This window comes from Phocoena phocoena, chromosome 7 (assembly GCF_963924675.1).
Source record: "Phocoena phocoena chromosome 7, mPhoPho1.1, whole genome shotgun sequence".
Taxonomy (NCBI): domain Eukaryota; kingdom Metazoa; phylum Chordata; class Mammalia; order Artiodactyla; family Phocoenidae; genus Phocoena; species Phocoena phocoena.
In genome coordinates, this window is record NC_089225.1 from 88,269,124 (window position 1) to 88,293,402 (window position 24,279).

General features: G+C 40.6%; 1 protein-coding gene across 3 annotated transcripts in view; it reads left to right on the top strand.

The window, feature by feature from the left end:
• UNC80 (unc-80 homolog, NALCN channel complex subunit) overlaps positions 1-24,279 on the top strand; it is a 238,039-nt gene that overhangs the window by 41,816 nt on the left and 171,944 nt on the right. The window contains exons 11-19 of one of the 3 annotated variants that reach the window (XM_065880023.1): positions 671-811; positions 1,777-2,045; positions 3,330-3,689; positions 8,819-8,965; positions 13,300-13,447; positions 15,800-15,948; positions 18,566-18,732; positions 19,492-19,590; positions 23,506-23,720. In XM_065880023.1, coding sequence (XP_065736095.1) covers positions 671-811; positions 1,777-2,045; positions 3,330-3,689; positions 8,819-8,965; positions 13,300-13,447; positions 15,800-15,948; positions 18,566-18,732; positions 19,492-19,590; positions 23,506-23,720 — 1,695 coding nt within the window. The remainder of the gene's footprint in view (positions 1-670; positions 812-1,776; positions 2,046-3,329; positions 3,690-8,818; positions 8,966-13,299; positions 13,448-15,799; positions 15,949-18,565; positions 18,733-19,491; positions 19,591-23,505; positions 23,721-24,279) is intronic. The other 2 variants (XM_065880022.1, XM_065880024.1) reach the window with 2 other exon arrangements.

Sequence of the window (24,279 nt, forward strand, 5' to 3'; positions counted from 1 at the left end):
TTGGTATACAATATTGTGTTTCTTCTGTACAGCAAAGTGACTCAGGTATATATATATATTATTTTTCATATTCTTTTCCATTACGATTTGTCACAGGATATTGACTATAGTTTCCTGTGCTGTACAGTAGGATGTTGTTTATCCATCCTATATATAATAGTTTGCCTCTGCTCATCCCCAATTCCCATTCCTTCTCTCCCCTCCCCCACCCCCTCCACCTTGGCAACCGCAAGTTCTCTATATTAGATCATTCTTGATGTGGACACATGGCCTTAGAGGGTTCTGTGCATTAACTTTCATTGTGAATCCAAAGACAGACTTCCCTTTAACTCAGATATTATAAAAGGAAGATGTAACGAAAAGAAAAAGGAGCTTTTTTTAAATCTTTCTGGATGTCATATTAAGAAGCCCAGCTTAAAAGCAAGAGCTGACAGCTAGCGGGGGCCGAACAGATGGTTTCTGACATTTGGCTTAGATTGGGGCTGACCTTATCACAGGCAGCGTCATCAATCATCTCGACCCTGAACGTTCCCAAGGCAGGCTAGTCGGCTGTGCCTCACATACTGCCTAATATCCCCTCACTATCACTTCTGTCCTTTGGACAGACAGAATCTTGGCAGAGAATCTTTCAGATTTTCAAACCCTCTTGTGGTGCTCTTGTCCATCTCAGGGAAATTTACCCGGCGGGGCAGCTCGGACGCGGCCACTGAGATGGAGAGCCTGAGCGGCAGGCACTCCCACTCTCATCACACGCTGGTGAGCGACCTGCCGGACCACTCCAACAGCCATGGGGAAAACACCGTCAAGGAAGGTGGGTTGGAGACGGCCGCTGCAGGTGGGCGTCCAGGTTCCGTTTCCTGTTTTTATTCCATGTTCCATTTTCATTGTAATCTGGCTCCGTGTGCTTTTTGAAAAATTGCATTCGTGTATTATGTTGCTTGATAATTTACTTGTGAGCCATTCTTAAAATTTCCTCAGTAGCAAGAGCTATTGGATAGCACACTATGAACACCATGCCTCTCAGGGAAAGCAAGGGCAAGCCATTCATGGTTGTTTTCAAAAGAGCATAGAACCTACAGGACTTGGAGAAACTTGAGGGCATCTGTGATGTCCCTCTGAAGGGCTTGTCCACTTTCTGTGGGAGGAAAATCCCTGCCTTCCAAGGCCACCTATTCCCTTTCCAGACAGCCGCTATTTTGTGCTTTATGTGGAGCAAATGTGTGTCTCTGGATGGGATCCAAGATGGGGGTTTCTTATTCTGTGCTCTTAACCTATGAGCATAAATTTAGTCCCTCTTTTCCCTGGGCTGTACTTCAAGTATTTGATGACATCTATTAGTTACCACCACAAATTTATGTTCCATTATTCTTAAGCAAAGGTGAAAAAGAATATTTCTTGTTTGCTGTTACCTAAATATACTAGATAAAACCAAATACGTTAACAGCTATTTACTTGTGGGGAATACTTCAACCAAACTAGTTTAACTATACCAATAGGGTCTGTCATCTAACAGTGAGTAAAATGCACCTGTTAGACAAAAAAATTCTAGCCTGGGTCTCAAGGAAGCCAGTTAAGAATTCACATTTTCTATAGCCTTCATTGTTTATCAGATATTACATGACTTAACATCATGGGAGTTGAGAATAGCTTTGAGACTATTAGTCAAATATCTGCTAATGCTGTGATCGTGGTCATGATTTAAATAGTAGTATAACTGTCTAACATGATGTCGTAGGTTAATATGGGGAAAACTAAGACATTGCTTTCCTTTTTTAGTGCGATCCCAGATCTCCACTATCACAGTTGCAACCTTCAATACCACGTTGGCGTCATTTAACGTAGGCTATGCAGACTTTTTCAGTGAGCATATGAGGAAGCTCTGCAACCAGGTGCCTATACCTGAGATGCCACATGAACCCCTGGCATGTGCAAACCTGCCTCGAAGCCTCACAGACTCCTGCATAAACTACAGCTACTTGGAAGACACAGAACATATTGATGGGACCAATAACTTTGTCCACAAGAATGGCATGCTTGATCTTTCTGTAAGGAGCAAGAATTTTTCTTACTGAAGCTTGAAAGATATTGAATCTTTGGCCCAGTTTTGACAATGTTGAATAAAATGTGCATATAAATTCTTAGAAATGTTGAGCCTTTAAATGAAAAATCTACCCTTTAAAAAAATATTTATTTATTTGGTTGTGCTGGGTCTTAGTTGTGGCAGACAGGCTCCTTAGTTGCGGCTCACCAGCTCCTTAGTTGAGGCACATGGCCTCCTTAGTTTTGGCATACACGTGGGATCTAGTTCCCTGACTAGTATCGAACACCGGCCCCCTGCATTGGGAGTGTGGAGTCTTAACCACTGTGCCACAAGGGAAGTCCCTGAAAAAGCTACCCTTTTTAAAAAAATTTCACAAGTGTATCATTCATCTTAGATGCACCTTTTCTTTTCTTTTTTTCTTAAGCATTACATTAGATTTGATCTGATCTCAAAATAATTTTATAATCTAAAAACATTAGTGAATCCTGAATACACGTAGTAAATGTGTGTGTGCGTGCGCGCGCGTGCACACTCTCAGTTTGTTTCCTTTTGTTATGTAAGCAGCATGACTATAAACCACCCATATAGCAGGAGAAAATGAATAGAAGTCCATTAAAACATTCAAACCTGCATTCTCAAGAATGCCTGTCTTAATTATGGTTATTAGCAAATGAAAGGGTTGTTATATTTTACAAATATATGTCACACAATTTTTTTATTTCACATTAGGGAACCTGTGTCAGCAAATAATTTAAAATTTTAAAATCAATATAAGGACATAATTTAAACATGCAAATATTTTGCTTTTAAAATTGAATGTAGATAGTGATACAATTGCAAATGTGCAAATATTCCTCTATTATGTGCGTAAGGAAACCATTTCCCTTCACCCATTATTCGTAGAAAGCATTATTGGTAGGGAATTAAAACACTTTGATTTTAAAAATCAGTTGAACAAGTTTCCATTTGGGCAAATAATTACTCTCCCATTAATTCATTATGTTTTGTTATCTCCATTAACTGTCTATATTATGGCAAGTCTTAGAGTCCTTAAGTGATATAACACACTTATACATTTTTAATTCCTTGGGTGAGTTGTACTCTATATTAAGCACATGCACAAGGTCCCAATGCAGCTTAATAAGATCATCTGAAAATTACCTGAATTATTTATGCTTAAGTGCATAGAACAGCCTAAAGGAAATGTATTAAATGGAATAACCAAATCTATTTAGGAAGAGGTAATTCAAGTAACTTAATCACTCTGTTTACTTTTGTCTTCCCCCAGGTGGTTCTGAAGGCTGTTTATCTTGTCCTTAACCATGACATCAGTTCTCGCATCTGCGATGTGGCACTGAACATCGTGGAATGCTTGCTTCAACTTGGTGTGGTGCCCTGTGTAGAAAAGAACAGAAAGAAGAGTGAAAACAAGGACAATGTGACTGTGGAAAAAAGACCAAGTGAGGGAACGTTCCAGTTCAAAGGAGTATCTGGAAGTTCCACCTCTGGATTTGGGGGCCCTTCAGTTAGTGGAACTGGAGATGGAGGAGGAGAAGAAGGAAGAGGTGGTAATGGAGGAGGTGGAGGAGGTGATGGAGGTGGAGGTGGAGGAGGCTCCCATGAGAAGAACGATAAGAACCAAGAGAAGGTATGACTGGACCACATTTTGTGTCCTCTTGAAATGTTGTTCCTGATTTCTTTCCAATTCTTTCTTGCCAGCAATTTGTTGACTCAGAATAGCAGCTAGTCACTAGAGCAAGAAAGTGGTGAGTCTAGAAATCTCTTCATTAGGTTCTCAGCAGGCATTAGTAAAAACAGTTAGGTGAAATTGTATCCTACATTCAAAAGCCATTGCCATCCAAGCAGTGTTAGAACAAATTCCCTGGTCATGTTAATTCTGCAAGTGAATATCTCAGATACACTACATTGCCATAATTCTCAGTCTGCCAACAACAGTCTCTCTCTCAAAACTTTCAGGGTCTGACCTAATGGAGTGGCATTCTAGTCTTCTCAGGCTGCCAAAACAAAATACAATAGATTGGGTGACTTAAACTACAGAAATTTATTTCTCACAGTTCTCGATGCTGAGAAGTCCAAGATCAAGGTGCCAGCAAGGTAGATTTCATTCTGAAGCATCTTCTCTTGGCTTGTAGGTGGCTGCTATTTTGCTATGTGCTCCCATGACATCTTTTTTCAATGTGCATGCAGAGAAAGAGAGAGCAAGCTCTCCAGTGTTTCTTCTTATAAGGGCACTAATCCTATTGTACCAGGACTCCACTCTCATGACCTCATTTAACCCTAAAATTTACTTCCCAAAGGCCACATCTCCAAATGCCATCACCCTGGGGGGTTAGGGCTTCAGCATGAATTTGGGGGAGATGCAAACATTTAGTCCATAATAAGCAGTATAATTTTCCTGAAAAAATTTAAATAAAGTTCTTTCTCTTGATTTCAGGAACACATTTTTAGGTAGCCTACTTCAATCACAGGTAAAGGGAAAGAAAGGGAAAATTTTTGTTTAGTTAGTTGCTTTGTTGATGTTGGTTTGGAAGACTAGCCTTGGTTCTCTTATGTCTCAGTGTGTCACTTCCAGGTGTCTTTAGCTTTCTTATTACTGATTGTTCCTGAATTTAATTCCCTTTGACTTGACAACACCTGATTTATGATCTCAGTGCTTAATGTCAATAATTAGTTTTCTCTTTTAATTTGAATTTTAAATAAGAACTACTGCAGCCTAAACTCATATAATTTATGCTGATTTCAATTTGGGGTTTTAGTTGGAAAATGCTATTAAGGAATTGAAATCAACAAGAGATTTGAACCTCTAACAGGTGACAATCTACACATCAGGCCAAGTATTTAGAAGTATAAGATTTCACTGTACAGAGTTCTACCACCTACATATTATATAGAATATAAATTGTTATTTTCTTGTAGGCTATCAGGTTTTTACATCTGAATGTGTTCCAGTGCTCTTTCCTCTTTTATATTTTTTTCTCCATCTCTTTCCAGTCCTACCCGATGCATGTTTAATGTGCATTTAATCACCTCTGTTTCTTCCCTGATTGTCTACTCTTATTTTTCCCAACATTTGTGGACTCTGATCTAATTATTCCTGCCCCAATATTCTTAGGTTCCTGAACCTAAGCTTTTCTTTAGGATTTCTTCTCCTCCCTCAATCATGTATATGTTTTCCAATTCTAATAGAATCTTTTGGTACCTAAAGTCCCCAACTTCATACTTTCCCAAACATCACTGAGGACAATCCAAGGATCCTCAGATCTCACTGTAGATGAAAATTATCTAAATGATGATATAGATCACAAGGGATTTGATATTGAATCCTAAGATCTAAGGAGTTATTCAATCAACAGTTATGTAGGAATTAGCAAACAAATACAAGTTATAAGGACCAAATTTATAAACACAGCAAACAGTGAGATTCTTAAATTTTCAGTTTTTTTACCTGTCAATTTAGGTGGCCACTCAAAGAGAGAATAGTGCTATGTCATTATGTCATAATATTCAGGGGAAAATAGAAAGAAAAAAATTAAAGTTGTGAAATTTTGATAAGCTCTTATCAGTAAAGCTTAGATATTCCCTAAATCGATGAGGGCTTTGTTATGTTTATGAGGATCTCTGAAGTTCATTATTAGAATTTTGTTTCTGTTTTTAGTTCAAAAATTTCACCCAAGTAGTGGGGATTTTTTTTTTGGTTTTGTTTTTTTTAATATTTATTTATTTGGTTGCACCAGGTCTTAGTTGTGGCAGGCATGCTCCTTAGTTGCAGCTCCTGGGCTCCTTAGTTGCGGCACGTGGACTTCTCAGTTGTGGCATACAAACTCTTAGTTGCGGCACGCATGTGGGATCTAGTTCCCCAGCCAGGGATTGAACCCAAGCTCCCTTCATTGGGAGCACGGAGTCTTATCCACTGCGCTACCAGGGAAGTCCCCCAAGTAGTGTTTTCATCTACTCTCTTATTAAAGAACTGCAAGTCTCTTGCCTATTTAAAATCTAGCTATCATACTAGAAACTTGATAATATAAATGCTACTTTAACCAAAACTATCACTTGATCAGGATGGGATTTTACAGAGTCAGATAATGTGTTCTCCAAAACAGCCACCAAAGATGCAAATGTTCTGTAGTTAGTTCTACAAAATAATATTCTTTGTAATACAGAGAATTTATAAAATCATACCTGACCGTAGGTCAGATGCATTGTACTTGGGAGTCACACAGGTCTGTTCTGCCTCTATCCCATCTGTTATTTTCAGTGGAATCAGGAGGTTTATCTAATTTTGCAACCTAGTAATGCCAGGAGCATGCGGGAATTGATTAATTCAGAAAGGAAGATCTAATTTCTATTTCTGTATTTGCCACTAACTGGTACTGAGAGCTTGAAATGTTATTTAATATCTGTCCTGATTTCTGCCTGTAGCTGGATACAACTTTCTGAATGTCTTCTACTAGAGGAGCCAGAATCGCAAGGACATCTGAAGGTCCAAAGAAATACAAATAGATATTTACAAAAAGCTTTTGGAGCTAGGAATTTGCTTTAAAGGAACATATGATATCAATAGTTTTTAAATGTATGTAAGTCAATCTTCCAAATCAGCCCTTACCCAGGGTGACCTTTGGCTGTGCAGGCTGTGTACTCCACAAGGGCTCTCGCCTAAGGAGTCCAGACAGGACTGAAATCCAGTCTGAACTCTGCTCACCACGCTGTTTACCCAAGGGCTGCATCTACTGAGAGGATTCACCTTTTTCTAGTTCATCCACCGAGAGGAGTGCCTTTTCTAATTTGCGCAATGTTGCCCCCAGTAGATAGCAGTGCCCCACACCTAGAAATAATAATTAACACTGGTTTTGCTATTATTACATGCCTTCCATGTTTTACCTCACAAACTGTGAAATACGTATTTTTATGATTCCTATTTTGTAGGGCACAGAGTGGTTAAGTGGCTTGCCCAAGGTTATGGAGCTAAGATTTGAATTTAAAACATTTCTGAATTTGATATGTATGTATGTATGCATGTATAAATAAATAAATGTATGTATCTGTGTGTGTGTATGTTTGAGTCTTCCATTTACAAGCATCTGAGCTGTAGAGTTCGCAAGAAACAGACTCAGACAAGGAGATATGCACACAGGAGGTTTCCTGGGGTGTCTGCTCAGGATCAACGTCTGTGGGGTGTAAAAGAAGCAGGATGGGGCAGAGAGAGAAGTTGAATTGCAGTGTAGTTGTAACAGAGACTTCAGCCCATCACACAGGGAGCTCCAGAGATGGGATGGCTCTTCAAGGTAATCCCCGGGTGAAGTAAGGGAGCCCACTTTATTCCACACACCTTCCCACACACACTCTTTATGCTCTTGACCAGCCATTGGAGGCAGACTGCTTCCAGGAGGAGAGCATAACCTGGATCAAGGCAGGTCTCTTTAGCTAAGGGCAATGCCTGGAGAGGGACTCACCTGAGAGCTATCATCCATCAATACTCCCAGCGGCTCAGAGAATGAATGTTCAGTTCTGAAGGGGGCATCTCTGGAGTCCAGCACCACATCCACTATATGAGTATTTGGTTAGGAAAAAAGGACCAATTATATAACATTAGGCGAGCAGAGAGCCTACCCCATCACGTAATGAACAGCACGTGATGTCTAGATAACCCCCATCCCTTTCACACCCTTCCTGCCTTTGAGTATACTTTCTATGTGGGTGGCCCCAAAGTTTATGTATCAACCTGAGCATATGAAGATGGAAAAGGCCTTCACAATTTACAGAGCAATTCTTATTCATTATTTCATTTGTTCGGCATAGTAAGCTGATGAAGTAGGAAGGGAAGCTATTAGGAGCCTCGATTCACAGGTGAGAAAGCTAAAGCACAGAGAGATTAGTTCATTTACCTACCGTCATATGCAATTAAGGAACGGGAGCTGGACTCTCAGGTCCGCAGTGGCTGTGCTGACAGCAGAAAGTAGTTAGAAGGACTGAGGAATGTTGGAGCTTCCTGAAGGTAATGGCACTCCCACGCTGGGATCTGCATCATTCCTTAGCAACAGCTTCCTTATGCTTCTTTGGAAATAATTCAAGAAAGTTCATTTTTCTGGAAGCTATGTTCTTCACCAAGAGCAAGGATTAAATGAGTCAAGAGAGAGGATGATAACACTTCTCACAGTTCACCTCGGGAGGGCTTCCGATTTAGCCTCAAAGAACCATGCTGAATATTTACAATTTTTTTTACATATTCTCTCTCTGCTTGTGCATGAATATTACAATATAACGGAGGCATGAAATTAGAAAAGTCCTTTGAAAATGTCAGAAATTGCCACATGATTTCACAGTTTCAGACTTTGATCAGTTCCAGAAATTTAGCAATAATCCTTGCTTGGTGATATTAACAGAAGCCTGCTGATGAGGGTAGCTTCTGGAAAATCTACTTGCTTTCATCACTGATAGTCCACACTGTCTCTCTCTAGACAGTTATTCCGATAGTCGAACGAGGATACGAAAGCATGTCTTCTAATAAAGAGGTCTGCATTCATATCCTGTAGCACTAGAGGGTGTTCAAAATGCATAAACATTTTCTCGTAAGTCCGTTCTAGAGTTTTGAAAAGTTAGCTTGCCTGTTGAGCCCTTGACAATTCTGTTTCCCAAATTGCAGGGGCTTGCTGCAAAACATAGAAACTTGGTTTAATAATAAAATAGAGTCTTAGCACCAAAAGAATCCTAGTGACTAAATGAACCGAATCTTCTTTCTTTCTCGTTCATGGGTACTAGGGTGAAAGTACGCCTGTCAGCAACCATAGGCTTGCTCTAACCATGCTCATCAAAATAGTGAAGTCTCTGGGATGTGCCTATGGTTGCGGAGAAGGACACCGAGGGCTCTCTGGGGATCGTCTGAGACACCAGGTATTCCGGGAGAATGTAAGAGAACTAAAGTAGATTCTGTTTCCTCTTCCTCTTCCCTCCCTCCAAATTAGGCATGAGTCCTTTGACAATGAGGGTCAGTGTTTCCTGAAGAATACTGTATTTTGTAAGGGTAATTAATGCTGTCATAAGGTGGGAGGATTCCCACAAGATATCTCAAGACATCTAAAACCCAGGCTTAGGAAAGTTTAATTGGGAAAACCACTTCTGCCTCCTTCCTGGGCAGGCCAACTCCCAACTGGTAAAATAGTGTATAATTGGAACATGTGAATTCGAGTTTGAAAGAACATTGCAAAGATGAATACATTTAGCAAGCTTCTGATAGCCCGTGGCAAATAACTTTTTAATCACCTGCCTGGGCACTATGGAAGCATATGTTATATTAGAAAAAGGGATCAAAGTTTAGGACTTGGTCTGTTGTTCTTAGATATGGAAAATGGCCCTTATTGGGACAAAATAGGACTACAAAAGTGGCCAGTCATTTTCTGGCTGCTTTGTTTGAGAATGAACCTTGACTACTAAATATTTGAGATCATACCTCTTTGAACTGTGTGAAACTTGAAACTCTGCGCTCAGGCTTGCAAAGCATAATTCTGTAATGGAACATGGAAATGTAATTCCAGCTCATTTTCATTTGCCTCCACTGATGACTACTGTTCACTTAAGACTTGAGCAATAACCCACCTCCACAACAAGTCCAAACCGCAACAGTTGCCCTCATACATACTCTTGAACTGAAATAATAAGAAAATATTCCCTTAAAAGTAAGGGGTTGATGCAAATTTGAGACCAGGAAACCTTTTGGCACTATCTTAGCAGAGTTTTAGGATCATGCCAAAGTCTAATGCCAGCCCATTTTTCCTTGGTATTAGGTTTTGTCGTGAAACGTTCACACAGCCTTAGCATGCTGGGTTACTTTCCTAATCTATCATCTACCTATCTATCCATCTGTATATCATTCTCTTTCGTTTATATTCGCTTGTGTTGTATTATATTAATTATTTGCATGGGGGAGTTTTATTCATAGTAATTAACTTCTAAATACTGAAACTTGAAAACTTTGACCAAGATCTAGATTTTGAGGCCCCAAATTTTAAGAAATCAAAATAATAAGTAATAAGGCAGTAGAAAGCTGACATTGCCCCCATCTCTGCACATGTGTATGTGATTTTTGATCTTTGATTTTTATTCTATCACAGTATGAATAAACACCTTTAAGGCTAAAACCATATCACTCCTCATGCAGAAAACTAATTCTATGAAATCAAACATCAAAATATAAAAGGAAGTGTCGTGCTGTAGTTGGAGGTATAAACTCGTTTTGACATCAGAACCTGTCTTTCTAGAATTGGAGAAGGTAGGGCTTAGTTGGATCAGAAACCACTTGAGAGGCTGTTGTTACTGCTTAATCACCATGTGTTCTCTTCTCAAGAGTACTGAATATTTCCTGTCAGGATGTCCAGTTTTCTACCTGTCTTCTCAACTTTGTTGATTTACGTGGCAATACCATTCTCTAGTAGCCCAGTTCAGTACTCACTATAGGGATTATACTTACTTGTCCATGCTTAGTAAACACGTTGTCCGAGAGAGAATTTTTTTTTTTTTTTTTTTTTTTGCGGTACGCGGCCTCTCACTGTTGCGGCCCCTCCCGCTGCGGACGCGCAGGCTCAGCAGCCATGGCTCACGGGCCCAGCCGCTCCGCGGCATGTGGGACCTTCCGGGACCGGGGCACAAACCCGTGTCCCCTGCATCGGCAGGCGGACTCTCAACCACTGCGCCACCAGGGAAGCCCCGAGAGAGAAATTTGAGCAATTTTCCCTGGGAATGTGTAATTCAAGAAGCTAGATATTTCCAGATTTCTGTGGCATTGGATTGTCAGAAGTTACTTAACTTTTAATATATTAAAGATATTTCTTACCTCTACTAGATCAGGTCCTCTATACTTTTATTTTTTTTAATAAACAGATTAGTACTGCAATGATGTTCATCAAAGTGCCTAGCAATTCCAGCATGTTTCCTGGAATAGTCTCATCATTAGCTTGTAGTCCCAAATTATTGAAAGGGAATTCACTCTTTATATCTCTTGGAGAAGTTTAAAATATTCATTCAGAATCAAAATGCTTATGGTTTGATATTCTGATTCTTGCTTAAACTTCTGATTGAACTCATTCAGACGTCCTAATAGCCTCTAAAGAGCAGATTTGAAACAATGCCTTTTTTGGTGTGTTTTACAGAGAAGTAAGAAGTACTTTACAGGCTTCATTTTATAGCAAGAATCATTTATTTTATAAGAAAAGAAGCTTGCTTTAGAGCTAGCAACCAGTAACCTCTGGTTAACACCTAATTTCCCAATCTTCTATGACCGAGTAAAGGAAAAATGGAAAAAAAAAAAAATCAATCCACCTGACTTTGTGGTACAGATGGAGAGACTATAACAAGGTCACACCAGGATGCCTATTGCTAATTACAGTTTTCAACCTTTTATAATCTTCCTTTTTCCTCTCGAGTTTTCCAAGAATCTTTCTCTGGGCCTTGATTTGTCAAAATGGTCCTGTAACTTAAATTTTCTTCTGGGCCATCATTAAGGCCCACCAATAAGTCCCAATTCTCAGGGACTGCTTTCTCAGGGATCTAACTTACTTGCTTTTGTCTGATTGTCCAAATTTCTCTATCCTCCTTTAAGGTTGTCCTCACCCAGCCACCCCTCCCTTCTTTTTTTTTTTTTTTTTAATTTATTTTATTCATTTTTGTCTGCATTGGGTCTTCGTTGCTGCCCGGGGGCTTTCTCTAGTTGCGGCGAGCAGGGGCTACTCTTGGTTGTGGTGTGCAGGCTTCTCGATGCGGTGGCTTCTCTTGTTGCAGAACACGGACTCTAGGCGCACGGGCTTCAGTAGTTGTGGCATGCAGGCTCAGTAGTTGTGGTGCATGGGCTTAGTTGCTCCACGGTATGTGGGATCTTCCCAGACCAGGGCTTGAATCCGTGTCCCCTGCATTGGCAAGCGGATTCTTAACCACTGCGCCACCAGGAAAGTCCCCTCGCATTTGATCTTTAGCTTTTTCCCCTCAAGCCAGAGTTCTCTCTTATCATTTTCCCATTTCATTCAATTGTTAAGGACTTTCTTTTTTATGATGATCTTGTTCTCCCGCAAGATATCAGCTAATCTCTATTATTGGTCATCTTAAATCTTTTTTCAAAGTAAGTGTTATCTAGATACATTTTCCCCAACAATCACTATCTAAACTATTCATGTGACTATTATATCATAGGAGAAATAACCACTATGAGGAGGTAAGACCCTGGCTTCTAATTTTGGCTCTGCTCTGAAACTTGGTGTATCAACTTGGGCAAAGTTCTTGACTTCTTTGAGTCTCAGTTTCTTCCGCTGTAATATAGGGAAACTCTTCAAATCACAGAGAAGGTGTGAAAGTCCAATGTCGTTATGCACTTACAAGCAAGAAACACATTTTAAACAGCAAAGCACTGCACAAATGTGATTTTTCTCTCAGTAGTAAGAGAGGGTTAGGGAGCCCTCTAAGGGTCTCAGATAGTATTAGTGCATCCTGTCTGTGGCCTTCTCCAACCAATGAATGTGATTTTATTTGTTCTGATGGTGGGGATTACTTCCTTTTTCTTTGCTAGATGGCAAAATTATTTGCTGGATCATAAGAAATATATTTTTGAGTAGCAGGGCCTAGTGAATGGTCAGTTGCTTTTCATATCCTGAAGACCAACTTCTATTTAAATAACAAACTTCCACAGTCAGAAGCAGACACAAAAATCAACAAACTAGACTTGCCTTTATTTTATGCCTCTTTCATGTTTCAAAGATCCTTCCCTCCTGACCATATAAGAGGACTCTGGACAAGCACTTCCTACAGCCCAGTCACACCATCCATTAAATCTACTTAAATTCAAGACAGCTGAGCATGGGAGTGGCCTGCTCCCTCCCATGGCACAAACCCTTTGAGGTTTTCTAAACCTTGATGACCAATCCTATCACCTACCTAAATTTTACACTTTAAGTTTTTCCCTTGAGATCTTAAAATCTTGATCTTGGCAAAAATACTGAGCTCTTTCTGGGACAGCATTAGCCCCTAGTTTGGGGTTTCTCCTGAGGAGCAGCCCTTCTCCAAGTCATATACCTAGTGCTGCTCAGCCTGTCTCTGCCCACTGCATTCTCAGACAGGAGGGGCTGGCAGGGTTGGTGGGCAGCAGCCGGCAGGGATGGATGGAAATGTTTGCCTTTTGAGGGCTTCTGTCACAGACCACTGGTGTCCCTGTAGCTTAAGCTGGTACGTGTGACTTCTTCACTTTTCTTCCTTCCTTGCAGGCCCAGAACTGCCTCACTAAGTTATACAAGCTAGATAAGATGCAGTTCCGACAAACCATGAGGGACTATGTGAACAAAGACTCTCTCAATAACGTAGTGGACTTCTTGCATGCTTTGCTAGGATTTTGTATGGAGCCGGTCACTGACAGTAAGTAAAGCTGCACCGAGTTCTAGGAGAACTCGCTGGGAGGTAAAGCAGGTAGCATTTCAGAGACACCCTAAATTTCTAGGGATAGAATGGAGAGGAGAAGATATCTGTTTGTGTGTGCATCGTGTGTGTAATAAAATATAAACATGAGAAACTTGTACATCATCTTTGACACACTTTAGAGGCTTTCTGAGGACAACTTAGCTCAGCAGATGGGAATTTGGTAAAGCTGTGGCATCCTCACCTGTAGCCCCTCTATCCTTACACTCTGCTCATGGCACTCCTCTCTCTCCCGTGACTTTCTGTTGTATGTCTGCTGAGGCAAGGATCAAGGAACAAAGAAATATATTCATTAGTTCAACAAATATGAAATGAGCCAGGCATAGTGCTTGGTGATTTTTTCACAAAATAAAATAGGAAAGGAAAAAAAAAATGACAGTAAACATAGTAGTAACATAATTTTGATATATACATATACTGAATTTTAAAAAGAATGGGCAAAGGGATCTATAGATAGGCTAATAAGCTATAGCTTCATGGCTTTAGGAAAACTCCAGTATAGAGACCTATATTACAGGGCACAACCAGTGAACACAAATGGCATCCATAATAAATGAGCACCTCCAGTACCACTTGAATGCAAATGCAGTAATGAAGTGAAGGTGATGTATGAAGCCTGACTGAGTAAAATATACATTTTAATTAGAGCCTGGGAAGAAATAACTTCTTAGTATAGGCTGTTATTGTTTATATAGTATATGTGTGATAGTGGTTGATTAATTTATAATGGAGCTATATTTGATGGATTTATTTATTTTTCCTGCTTTCATAATCTTTTTTTCTTTTTTCTTTTAAATTTTTATTGGAGTATAGTTGCTTTACAATGTTGTATTAATTTCCACTGTACAGCAAAGTGAATCAGCTATATGTATACAGATATCCCCTCTTTTTTGGATTTCTTTCCCAGTTAGGTCACCACAGAGCACTGAGTAGAGTTCCCTGTGCTATACAGTAGGTTCTCATTAGTTATCTATTTTATACATAGTGGTGTGTATATGTCAATCCCAACCCCCCAATTCATGCCACTCCCCCTTTTATTTGTGATGGATTTAGAAACAGTTTTTCTGTTTGTACCCCAGGCTTTATTGTTCGGTTTTCACATTAAAGGAAAATATTGTTCCCTATAGAATCCCTGAAATAATCTATGTTATTGAAATTGTTTTAAGCCAAGCACATAACAAATTTATAAATCAATGAAGTGAGAATTGTAGTTGAGGTACTGCAAGAGAAATTCTTGATTACAAACTTTTTTTCTCTTTTTTAACCTATTTGAGATAGAAACTATAAGAATAGACTAAAACATTTCTTTCTGTAATGTAAAATCTAAAGATAATCCGCGGCCCATTGACACAGACAGTGAGAGGTTGGTAATAAGGTCTGTTACTTTAAAGTGATGAATTCCCTCTGGAATTCTTGAGACGTTAAAGTGGCTCACGATGAATCAGCCAGCCAGAGACACACATCCTATCTGATCAGTCTTGGAGCTGCACATATCCTGCCCCTACAGTCCACAGGTGGCTTGCAAGCTATGAGGAATACTCTGGCAAGGCCACAGAATGTGTCCATGGAAATGTGAAAAACTGGCATAAAATGCCACATAGGGTGATGGCCTCAGTTCACTGGCGTTTCATGTGTGAATGAGTTATAAGGAGGTGGATCCAAGGGAGGTTGTAGATTTTTCCAATTCATGTGGCCATGGAGTCTCTGGACTCCATAGAAGCTGCTAGAAGTCTTGTGCAGCTCTTGGCCAGACTCAGTCTTTTCTGTTTCCAGTGCTGGCATGAATTCCCCTGCAGGGCCCTGTCCCCACCCCCCTTCTCCCCCTGCCGGCTCACCTGGTCAGCCCAACCTCACTCCGCTTCTCACAGACTGAACAGTTTCCAGTGAGAAGCCAGCATTCTTCACCACCAAAAAAGCCAAATCAAATTAAGTCTGTCTCCACTGAGGGACCATTCAGTAAATCATATATTTTTTTACGTGATCACCTATTTAAAAACTACTTAGGTTTAAAAGACTTTCATAGGGTCAACAGTTGATCCTCTTTTTGTTGCTAAGGGTTATCAATTAAAACATTTCTCAAAGTGACGGAATGTGTCATAGTAAAGACTCTTGAGGAGACTATGAGTTGTTTATCTTTAAGTCCTCATAGAGATGATCAAACCGGGAGTATCCTCAGTCCTCTGTTTCTGTATTTTGTGTAGCCCTTCAGTAACTCCTGGAGTACTTCATTACTTCTTTAAACTATGTAGCTGAATGGAAACACTGCCTTTAATTGGTGCCTTTGCATTCCAGACAAGGCTGGGTTTGGAAATAACTTCACCACGGTGGACAACAAATCCACAGCCCAAAATGTGGAAGGCATCATCGTCAGCGCCATGTTTAAATCCCTCATCACACGCTGCGCTTCAACTACGCATGAATTGCACAGCCCTGAGAATCTGGTGAGAAGCTCACCTCTTCTTCCCACAGGAGTTCTCAGTCTCGTGCCGTGGCCTTGAGAAAGAGAAGTGAAGTCTAAAACTTTTAAAGTTAAAATATCTATTTTCTCAGTGTCACCAGTAACTCTCAGTAGAAACTCAGCAACACATTTCTCCTCCGTTACTTGTTATCCTACCTGCAAAGTGGATTATCTTTTCCATCTCAGAGGTTCTGTGGTAGTTGCTGAGATAGTTGCTAGGTACTTAAGAGCCCTTCAGAGAGAAGGTGCTAGAGCCCAGCGTGTTGGCTCATGAAATATTAAAGAAAGTTATACCAAGCTTTTGTTTGAAACCATGCTTACTTTAAAAATTAATGCAAATATGCTGCTGAAATGGGTTTTGTCTTCTTTGATCGAACACTGTAATCTTTTAGCCGCTCTTCCAAAAGACAAAGACTGTTAATTAAACCACTGAAGCCACAGGTACAGAGAGCCAGGCTATAAAAGGTTAGTGTTTAATTGCTACTAAGGAGATTGTGGTTTGGGATAGTAACATGTGGATGAAGACTGAGACATCTGATATGACTAGATGAATTCAGGTCTCTCCGAGGAATAAAGAAGCATTTCTCTGTCTCACCGATCTGTTAGATACAATGACTGCTATGCAGAAATCAGCCCATTTACACATATGGACACTATCTGCTAATCTACCTAAATCAAAGAAATGGTCTTAAGCTACTCTAAACCACTGAAACTATGTATTCACTTAACTTGAGGTAAACAGAACAAAACCCCAAATGAAAAGGAATTTAATTTTGCTGATTGTTGAAGCCATCCTAGCAAGGTTCCTGGAGTCTGAATAACTTGGGTACCATCCGTGCATTCAGTTTGGTCATGGCAAGAAGTAATTTGACAAGTTGATTATAGTATATGCGGCTCTTATAAGTCTTAACCTACAAACTCGTGTATAGAAGAGATACTATATTTCTTAATTTTCTTTAAATCAACTTAAGTTCGGATTTGGACCCCCATTCCACCAGAATGGCTGGAAGTTGAACCTCAGTCACTCATGGGTCTCCCCACCTCACAGAGTAGTGCAAAGATCCCTGAGTCTTAGGTAGGACCCAACGCCTGGTGAGGCTCCGTGGGTTTCAATCATCAGTCATGCCTGTTAGTTCACGTAGTGCTCCCTGCTGCTTAGGGATGGGCTCTCTGGTGAGTTTGGGACCCTTGCTTTCTGCGGCCTTGCCTTCCATGGAGGAGCCACCAAAATGCAGAGTGAGAGCATAGGGCCTTGCTGCCCAAAGGATCCAAAGGACATTCTATGTTTTCCTTAGTAGTACTTCCTCCTGCTTTTCTAAACGTCATAGGCATAATTGTCCCAGTGGTCTTAGGTTTTGAAACCCAAAAGGGTTATAAGATAAGTGTTTTGTTTTGTAGGCTTCTGTGTTCTGCTTTGTCATGAACCTTTCCTAAGACAAAGAATATAAGTAACTACCTTCTTTTTTTTTTTTTTTGTGGTACGCGGGCCTCTCACTGTTGTGGCCTCTCCCGTTGCGGAGCACAGGCTCCAGACGCGCAGGCTCAGCGGCCATGGCTCACGGGCCCAGCCGCTCCGCGGCACGTGTGATCTTGTGGGATCTTCCCGGACCGGGGTATGAACCCGTGTCCCCTGCATCGGCAGGCGGACTCTCAACCACTGCACCACCAGGGAAGCCCAGTAACTACCTTCTTAAAGAGAGAAGAGAGTGGGGGAAATGCTGAATGCAAAGCTTAATATCTTTTTTTTTTTTTTTTTTTTTTTTTGCGGTACGCGGGCCTCTCACTGCTGTGGCCTCTCCCGTTGCGGAGCACAGGCTCCGGACGCGCAGGCTCAGCGGCCATGGCTCACGGGCCCAGCCGCTCCACGGCATGTGGGATCTTCCCGGACCGGGGCACGAACCTGCGTCCCCTGCATCGGCAGGCGGACTCTCAACCACTGCGCCACCAGGGAAGCCCCCAAAGCTTAATATCTTTAAAATAAAAGTCCTGCATTAAAAGTTGAATCACTAATATGTTGGTTTTAACAGCCCTGTATCATCTTAAGTCCATAGTCAAGCTCATGTTCAAATGGGCTACAACATACATATTATTTGTTAAATCTGTGAAGCAAAATGGATCATCCTTGAATATCAGGCTCTGTTGGAAGTATCTAGAGGACTTAGCATATTTTATCACAATGATGCAGAAAATTTGGAGAAGCTGAACAGAGACTGAAATCTCTAGTCTAGACAAAATTCTGATTGCCTTTTTTTTGCAGGCATCTCTTCAGAAGTCACAATTAAGAGAGAAAATTAAAAGCTTGGGAATCCAGTGGTTAAAAGTGTAAATTGATGTCTTTCTAATGATACAGCCAACTTTCTGAATATGAAGCATGGTAACCATCTTTTTTCATACTAAGGATGATGGGCAAGGTTCTTGGTAATGTTACCATAGGAACAATGGAGGGACAGGATACCATTGGTTTCACTGTAGTAATATGTTTTCTTCTTATGATTCCAATGCTCATCTAAATCCAAGGAATTACCTTCTACCCCTCTTTCTGTGGACACTATTCAATCACAGCTATCTTTCCCCGCGCTTTCTTTCTGGCCTCCAAACAGGGGCTGTATTGTGACATCCGTCAGCTGGTCCAGTTTATCAAAGAGGCCCATGGGAATGTCTTCAGGAGAGTGGCCCTCAGTGCTTTGCTTGATAGTGCTGAGAAGTTGGCACCAGGGAAAAAGGTGGAGGAAAATGAACCAGAATCTAAGCCTGGAGGTGGTAAAAGGTTGGAAGCTTGAGCTCTCTGAATATGAGGGTTTGCCTATGTCTGTAGAATATAGTCTTCTGTTGTACTGTCCGTGTGGTTCCTACATGGTGTGTAACTCCAGTACAGGGATGGGGGAACTATCATTTTTTGTACAAGTGATATCACTGGTGGTGGCCCAGCAACAGATTAGAAAAGGAATGAGTTTACCATCAAATAAATGCTGCCTTTGTATGAATCAGAGCTCAGTTGATCCCAAACTTTCATACGCTTGAACCACACTTCATAGCTCTTAATTACATGGTAAAATGTTATCTGTGTTTTGATCCCTCCTACAGCTAACTTACATTCTTGTCCAGGAAGGAAAATCAATTACTGATACCACATCATCCTGTTCAGCAAGTAATATTTTTAACATGGCAAAAGAGAGATTGCTGAGCAATGCCCAATTATTTTTTCTTCTAATAAATACGAATTTATTGTATGCCTATTATATAAGAATTGCCACTTACGAAGATTAAAAGAAATACCTAAACTTAAAATCCTGCCAGTAGTTAATGGCTCTGTCTGCAATGATGGTGGTATCCTTAGGCAATATGGTAGCTAGGTCATGACTCAAATGGTAGGATATGTCCCATACCGACATAGACTCATGATGGTATAGGGTTTGCAGGGCATTTAAGTTGTCTATACCAAAGTGTTTTGCTTTATGAAGTATATGAAGTATTGGGAGGTGGTGTCCTGCTATGTTGTGATTGGTGGAATGTACCATTTGCATAGGTCAGAGGCAGGAAGCATTGTGGATAAAGGCCAGGTGACCTCTGCACCTGAGGAATGTCGCAGCTTCATGTCCGGTCGCCCCTCACAGACTCCAGAGCAGTAAGTAGCGTTGGTTTTGTCTCCCATGGAGTGGGTTGAGCACTTCCCACTGGAAGAAATTCTGTTTTCCAAGTTGCTGTTTGTTTGTTTTTCATTTCTGTTGAACTTCTCCTTCTGCCCTTTATTTTTCACTCCCAAAGCCACTAATCTCTACGGGCCCAAATCACAAATAACCAACCTCATGCTTCCAGGAAGCCTCCCTCACTGCCTTTCCCATTGCCAGTCTCTACCCCACTTCTGCCTTTCATGCACAGTCCTACAGATTAATCTTGAAAAATAGCATGTGTATCAGGTGGGCTGGGGATGGCATCCACTTTCTTGCTTAAAATCACTTACGACTGTCAATGTAATCAATGAAGCTTTTCCAAAAATAAGTAAGATAATCTACTCTCCTGTCCAGCGTTAGCTGAAACATCGACTCTTCTCCTTTTCACCTTGGTTCTCTCCTGAGATCCTTTCCAATGCCCTCTGATATCAGTTTATCTCTGCTTTTCATAATAACAAAATCAAAAGCATCATGAAAATAATGCCCTCAGAAAATGTGAGGATTACTGTAGACACCAAATATACAGTCTAGTTCTATGCAAGGCTCACTTCTATTCATTCTTCTTTTGAGACCTATTTACCCACAAGTGGTGTGATCAATATTTAAAATACCATCATTTTAGGTATACCATTCTACTTCCCCAAACCCTGATTTAGTATTAAATGATTATCCTTCCAGAAATTCTGCAGGATATTCCAGATTTTATAATATGCCCTCTCTAGAGTCGAGGAAATCACCGTCATGAAATAGGACCTTGGTAATCCACAACAAACAAAACCTTTAAGGAACAAAAAGCCTGCAGTTTTTTTAGGCCTTCAAAATCTTAGAAACTGCCCCTAAAATGGGTGGAGAAAAGTAAGGAGAAGGTAAATCAACCCCATGGGTGCATGGACCTCATGAGTTTTTACTTACCATTACAGACCCAATGCCTAGACAGGGCTTGGCCCATCGTAGGCACTTAATTTTAAGAATGAATGAATGACAGTCAATGAAACAATAGACCTGCCGAATTACCATGTAGCCTTTGTCGCCTTTAATTTCCATTCTCAAAACTGAGGTTTAGTTTTTCCTTTCAGGACGTCTTTAAGGACATAGTAAAAATCTGAACATAAGCTCTAAGGGAAAAAAAAAATTAATGTGAAAGGCAAAGGTCTGTCTGTAGCTGAATAACCAACCACAAGACTAGTTAAAAGTCCTTACATACAGAATCTGTCCAAAAAAGGAGAGAGGACTTTTCCCAAAATAACACTAATAACTATTAAGCTAATCTGAATAATAAGAATGATTTAATAGGTAAACTAGATTTAAACATAAAACTGTCTACCTTGATAGGTGATTTAGTTTTCTAGATTGCAAAAGATTCTTTCTCTGTAGTGTTCTGTAAACACCACCTGATTTCTCAGCATTTAGCACGTCTGTTCTTTCCCTTGAATGAAGATACATGTATTAATATGCCTCTACATAAAAATTTCCACTTGGAGGGATGTCATAGAATGTCAAACGTGGGACTTTTCCCTGGTCCAAGTGGGCCCAGGAGATGAGCACACCACATGTCCTCTGTTTAGCACTGGAGAAAGGTGGGTGCGTGATTATGGCTCCTCCTCTGCCAGAAGACAGAGAACTTTCTCTTCCCCCTACCCCCCTCATACCCTTTACTTCTCCTTTTTCCCTTTTAAATAAAAATGACATTAACTGAGTAACATTAAAAGCAGTTTTATATGCCCACATCTCTGACACTTGTGATTGATACACACGCATTGGACAACGCTGATGCGGCATTTTATTGTAAAGCTGATCAATTATAGTCTCCTTGGATATTTCCCCACTCAGGCCACGTAGTCATATACTCATCACTGTGTTGCACATTCCCCACAGGTAAGAAATGCTTCAAACACTGTGATCGTTTGGTAAAAATAACAAGGAAGTCAAATTCTAAAACACTGCTTTAAATTCACACCATATTTGCTAAACAGAATGTCCTGAATTAAAATAATAATTAAAGGTATTTAGTACTCTAATGAGATTTTGAGAGAAAAAATCTGCATCCCCATGTAAATATCCCCAGAAAATGACTGCTTTACACAGTACTGTCAAATTTTAGGTAGATCCCGGATTTAACCCCAAAGCTTATAAACAGACCATTACCCAAACCCCCCCCCAAAAATAATTTCATCACATGTTACTAGAGTATTCTCCATAACCTTTTCTTTCCAAATTACTAAAGTATAATAATATGTGTTCTTCAAGTTGCCAAATGTGGAAAACACAGAAAAGCATAGAGAAAAAAAATGTTTAAATACCTTCAATTAGAAATAACCACAGTAAACTTTTGGTGTATTATGTTGGGTACATGTTTGAGCATGTGTACACACGAGCTTACACAAAGACACATACACGTGTACTTTTTTTATTAACCTGGTGATATCCTGCTTAATCCATTTTATCAGTGCCTTTTAACTTTGCAATATATCATCAACATTCCCCATATCACTAGTCTTCTGAAAATAGAATTTTAATGACTACAGAGGATGCCATCATATGGAAGTCGCATAATTTATTCAGCTGTTTCCCTAGAGGTAAACATTTAGATTATTTCCAATTTTTAACATTGACCCAGAAGCCTCAGTGAGCGTTTGACCTTCTTAGTATCTACATCTTAGATACTAAGTAGATACTTAGTATCTACATCTTAGTGTATTGTCCCATCATTTCCTTGGGATAACTTCCTGGAAATTGAAGTTCTTTGTCATGGGTGTAGACATACCCTTTGGATAACATCTTACAAAATTACCCTCTAGAAAAGTTGACTCATTGTCTCATCATGGCAGTATGATAGTATCATTGCTTTCTTCCCCTCCCAGCCCACCCCACCTTAATCTTTGCCTATTTAATGAGTGAAAATAAGGATCTCATTTCAACTGGCCTTTTTTTAAAATTCCTAGTGAGATTAAACTCTGCATACCATTGGCCACTTGTCTTTTTCCTCTTGTGGAATGCCCTAGTCAAAAATCCCTTTGGAGACGTTCCCATTTGTCTTACTGAGTCAGGCTAAGTTTTTGTTTTACTTTTTTTTTTTTCTTTTTTTTTTTTTTTTTTTTTTTTTGCGGTACACGGGCCTCTCACTGTTGTGGCCTCTCCCGTTGTGGAGCACAGGCTCCAGACGCCCAGGCTCAGCGACCATGGTTCATGGGCCCAGCCGCTCTGTGGCACGTGGGATCTTCCTGGACCGGGGCACGAACCCGTGTCCCCTGCATCGGCAGGCGGACTCTCAACCACTGCGCCACCAGGGAAGCCCTTTTTTACTTTTAAACCTTAAGTTTCTTTGACTTAAGAAAGCTAAATAATCAGGCACTATGAAAATTACTTAGTGAAAAATTGTGGGATGATGCATCCCCTGGGTGTGGTGATTGCATTTTATTTATTTATTCGTTCAAGTATTTTTGTGAGTTTATTTAGGGCCAAGAATTATACTGTCCTGGGGTAGGGGTGGGGAATAAGATATGGTACTGCACACCCCCCAGGGAACTTAAAAAAATAAAAAGTTAAATATTTACTGACACTGTAAGTGCTTCAACTTTTAAGACTCACACTCGCAGACGATTACCTGCAGTAATATTTAGTCTTATTTCATGGCTGAAAAAAATGAGTTCCTCAACTTGACAGCTGAGACATGGCTATTTTCAAGAAGAGCTCAGAGAGTCAAGCTTGATCTCCTTCCTTCCACTCCCACTCTGCCTCTTCCTAAATCCCAGCCCATCAAAGATCATCCTGCACGATTTGCCACAGTGTCATTGGCAGGAGGTTGAAAGAAATGTAAGAGAATTTCACATGTGTTCAGACGTTTAACCCTCTCCTCTGCTTGCTTTCAGCGATGAACAAATGCAAGGGGGCAACATGGGGCGGAAAGATTTCTGGCGCAAGATGTTCAAATCCCAGAGTGCGGCAAGTGACACCAGCAGCCAGTCTGAGCAGGACACTTCGGAATGCACCACTGCTCACTCGGGGACCACCTCTGACCGGCGCACCCGCTCTCGGTCACGTAGAATTTCCCTCCGAAAGAAGCTTAAACTCCCCATAGGTAAAAGTATGTCTGTATTTATCTTATGGATTCTCTTATTCCCTGCCATGTCCTCAAACCAACTCACAATCAAAGCAGAGCAACTCGTGGGAAGGTAGAGAAAGGGAAAGCTTTCAAGTCACAAAGCCTAGGCTGACTCCTTCATTTACTCATTCATTCATTCATTTTTTTCAGCAGATATTTCTCAAACCTTTCCTATGAGCTTCTATGGTGTGCAAACACTGTGCTAGGATTCAGGGATTAAATGGTGAGCAGAATTTCACAATGCCTGACTTTGCTGAATTTACAATCTATTAGGGGTGACAGTCACTAAAGCAGATAATCATACAACTAAATAGAGTTGCAAACTATGAATTTTTTTTTTTGGTTGCATTGGGTCTTCATTGCAGTGCTCAGGCTTCTCACTGCGGTGGCTTCTCCTGTTGTGGAGCATGGGCTCTAGGCGCATGGGCTTCGGTAGTTGCAGCATGCGGGCTCAGTAGTTGTGGCACCGGGCCCTACAGCACAGGCTTAGTGGTTGCGGCGCATGGGCTTAGTTGCTCTGCGGCATGTGGGATCTTCCTAG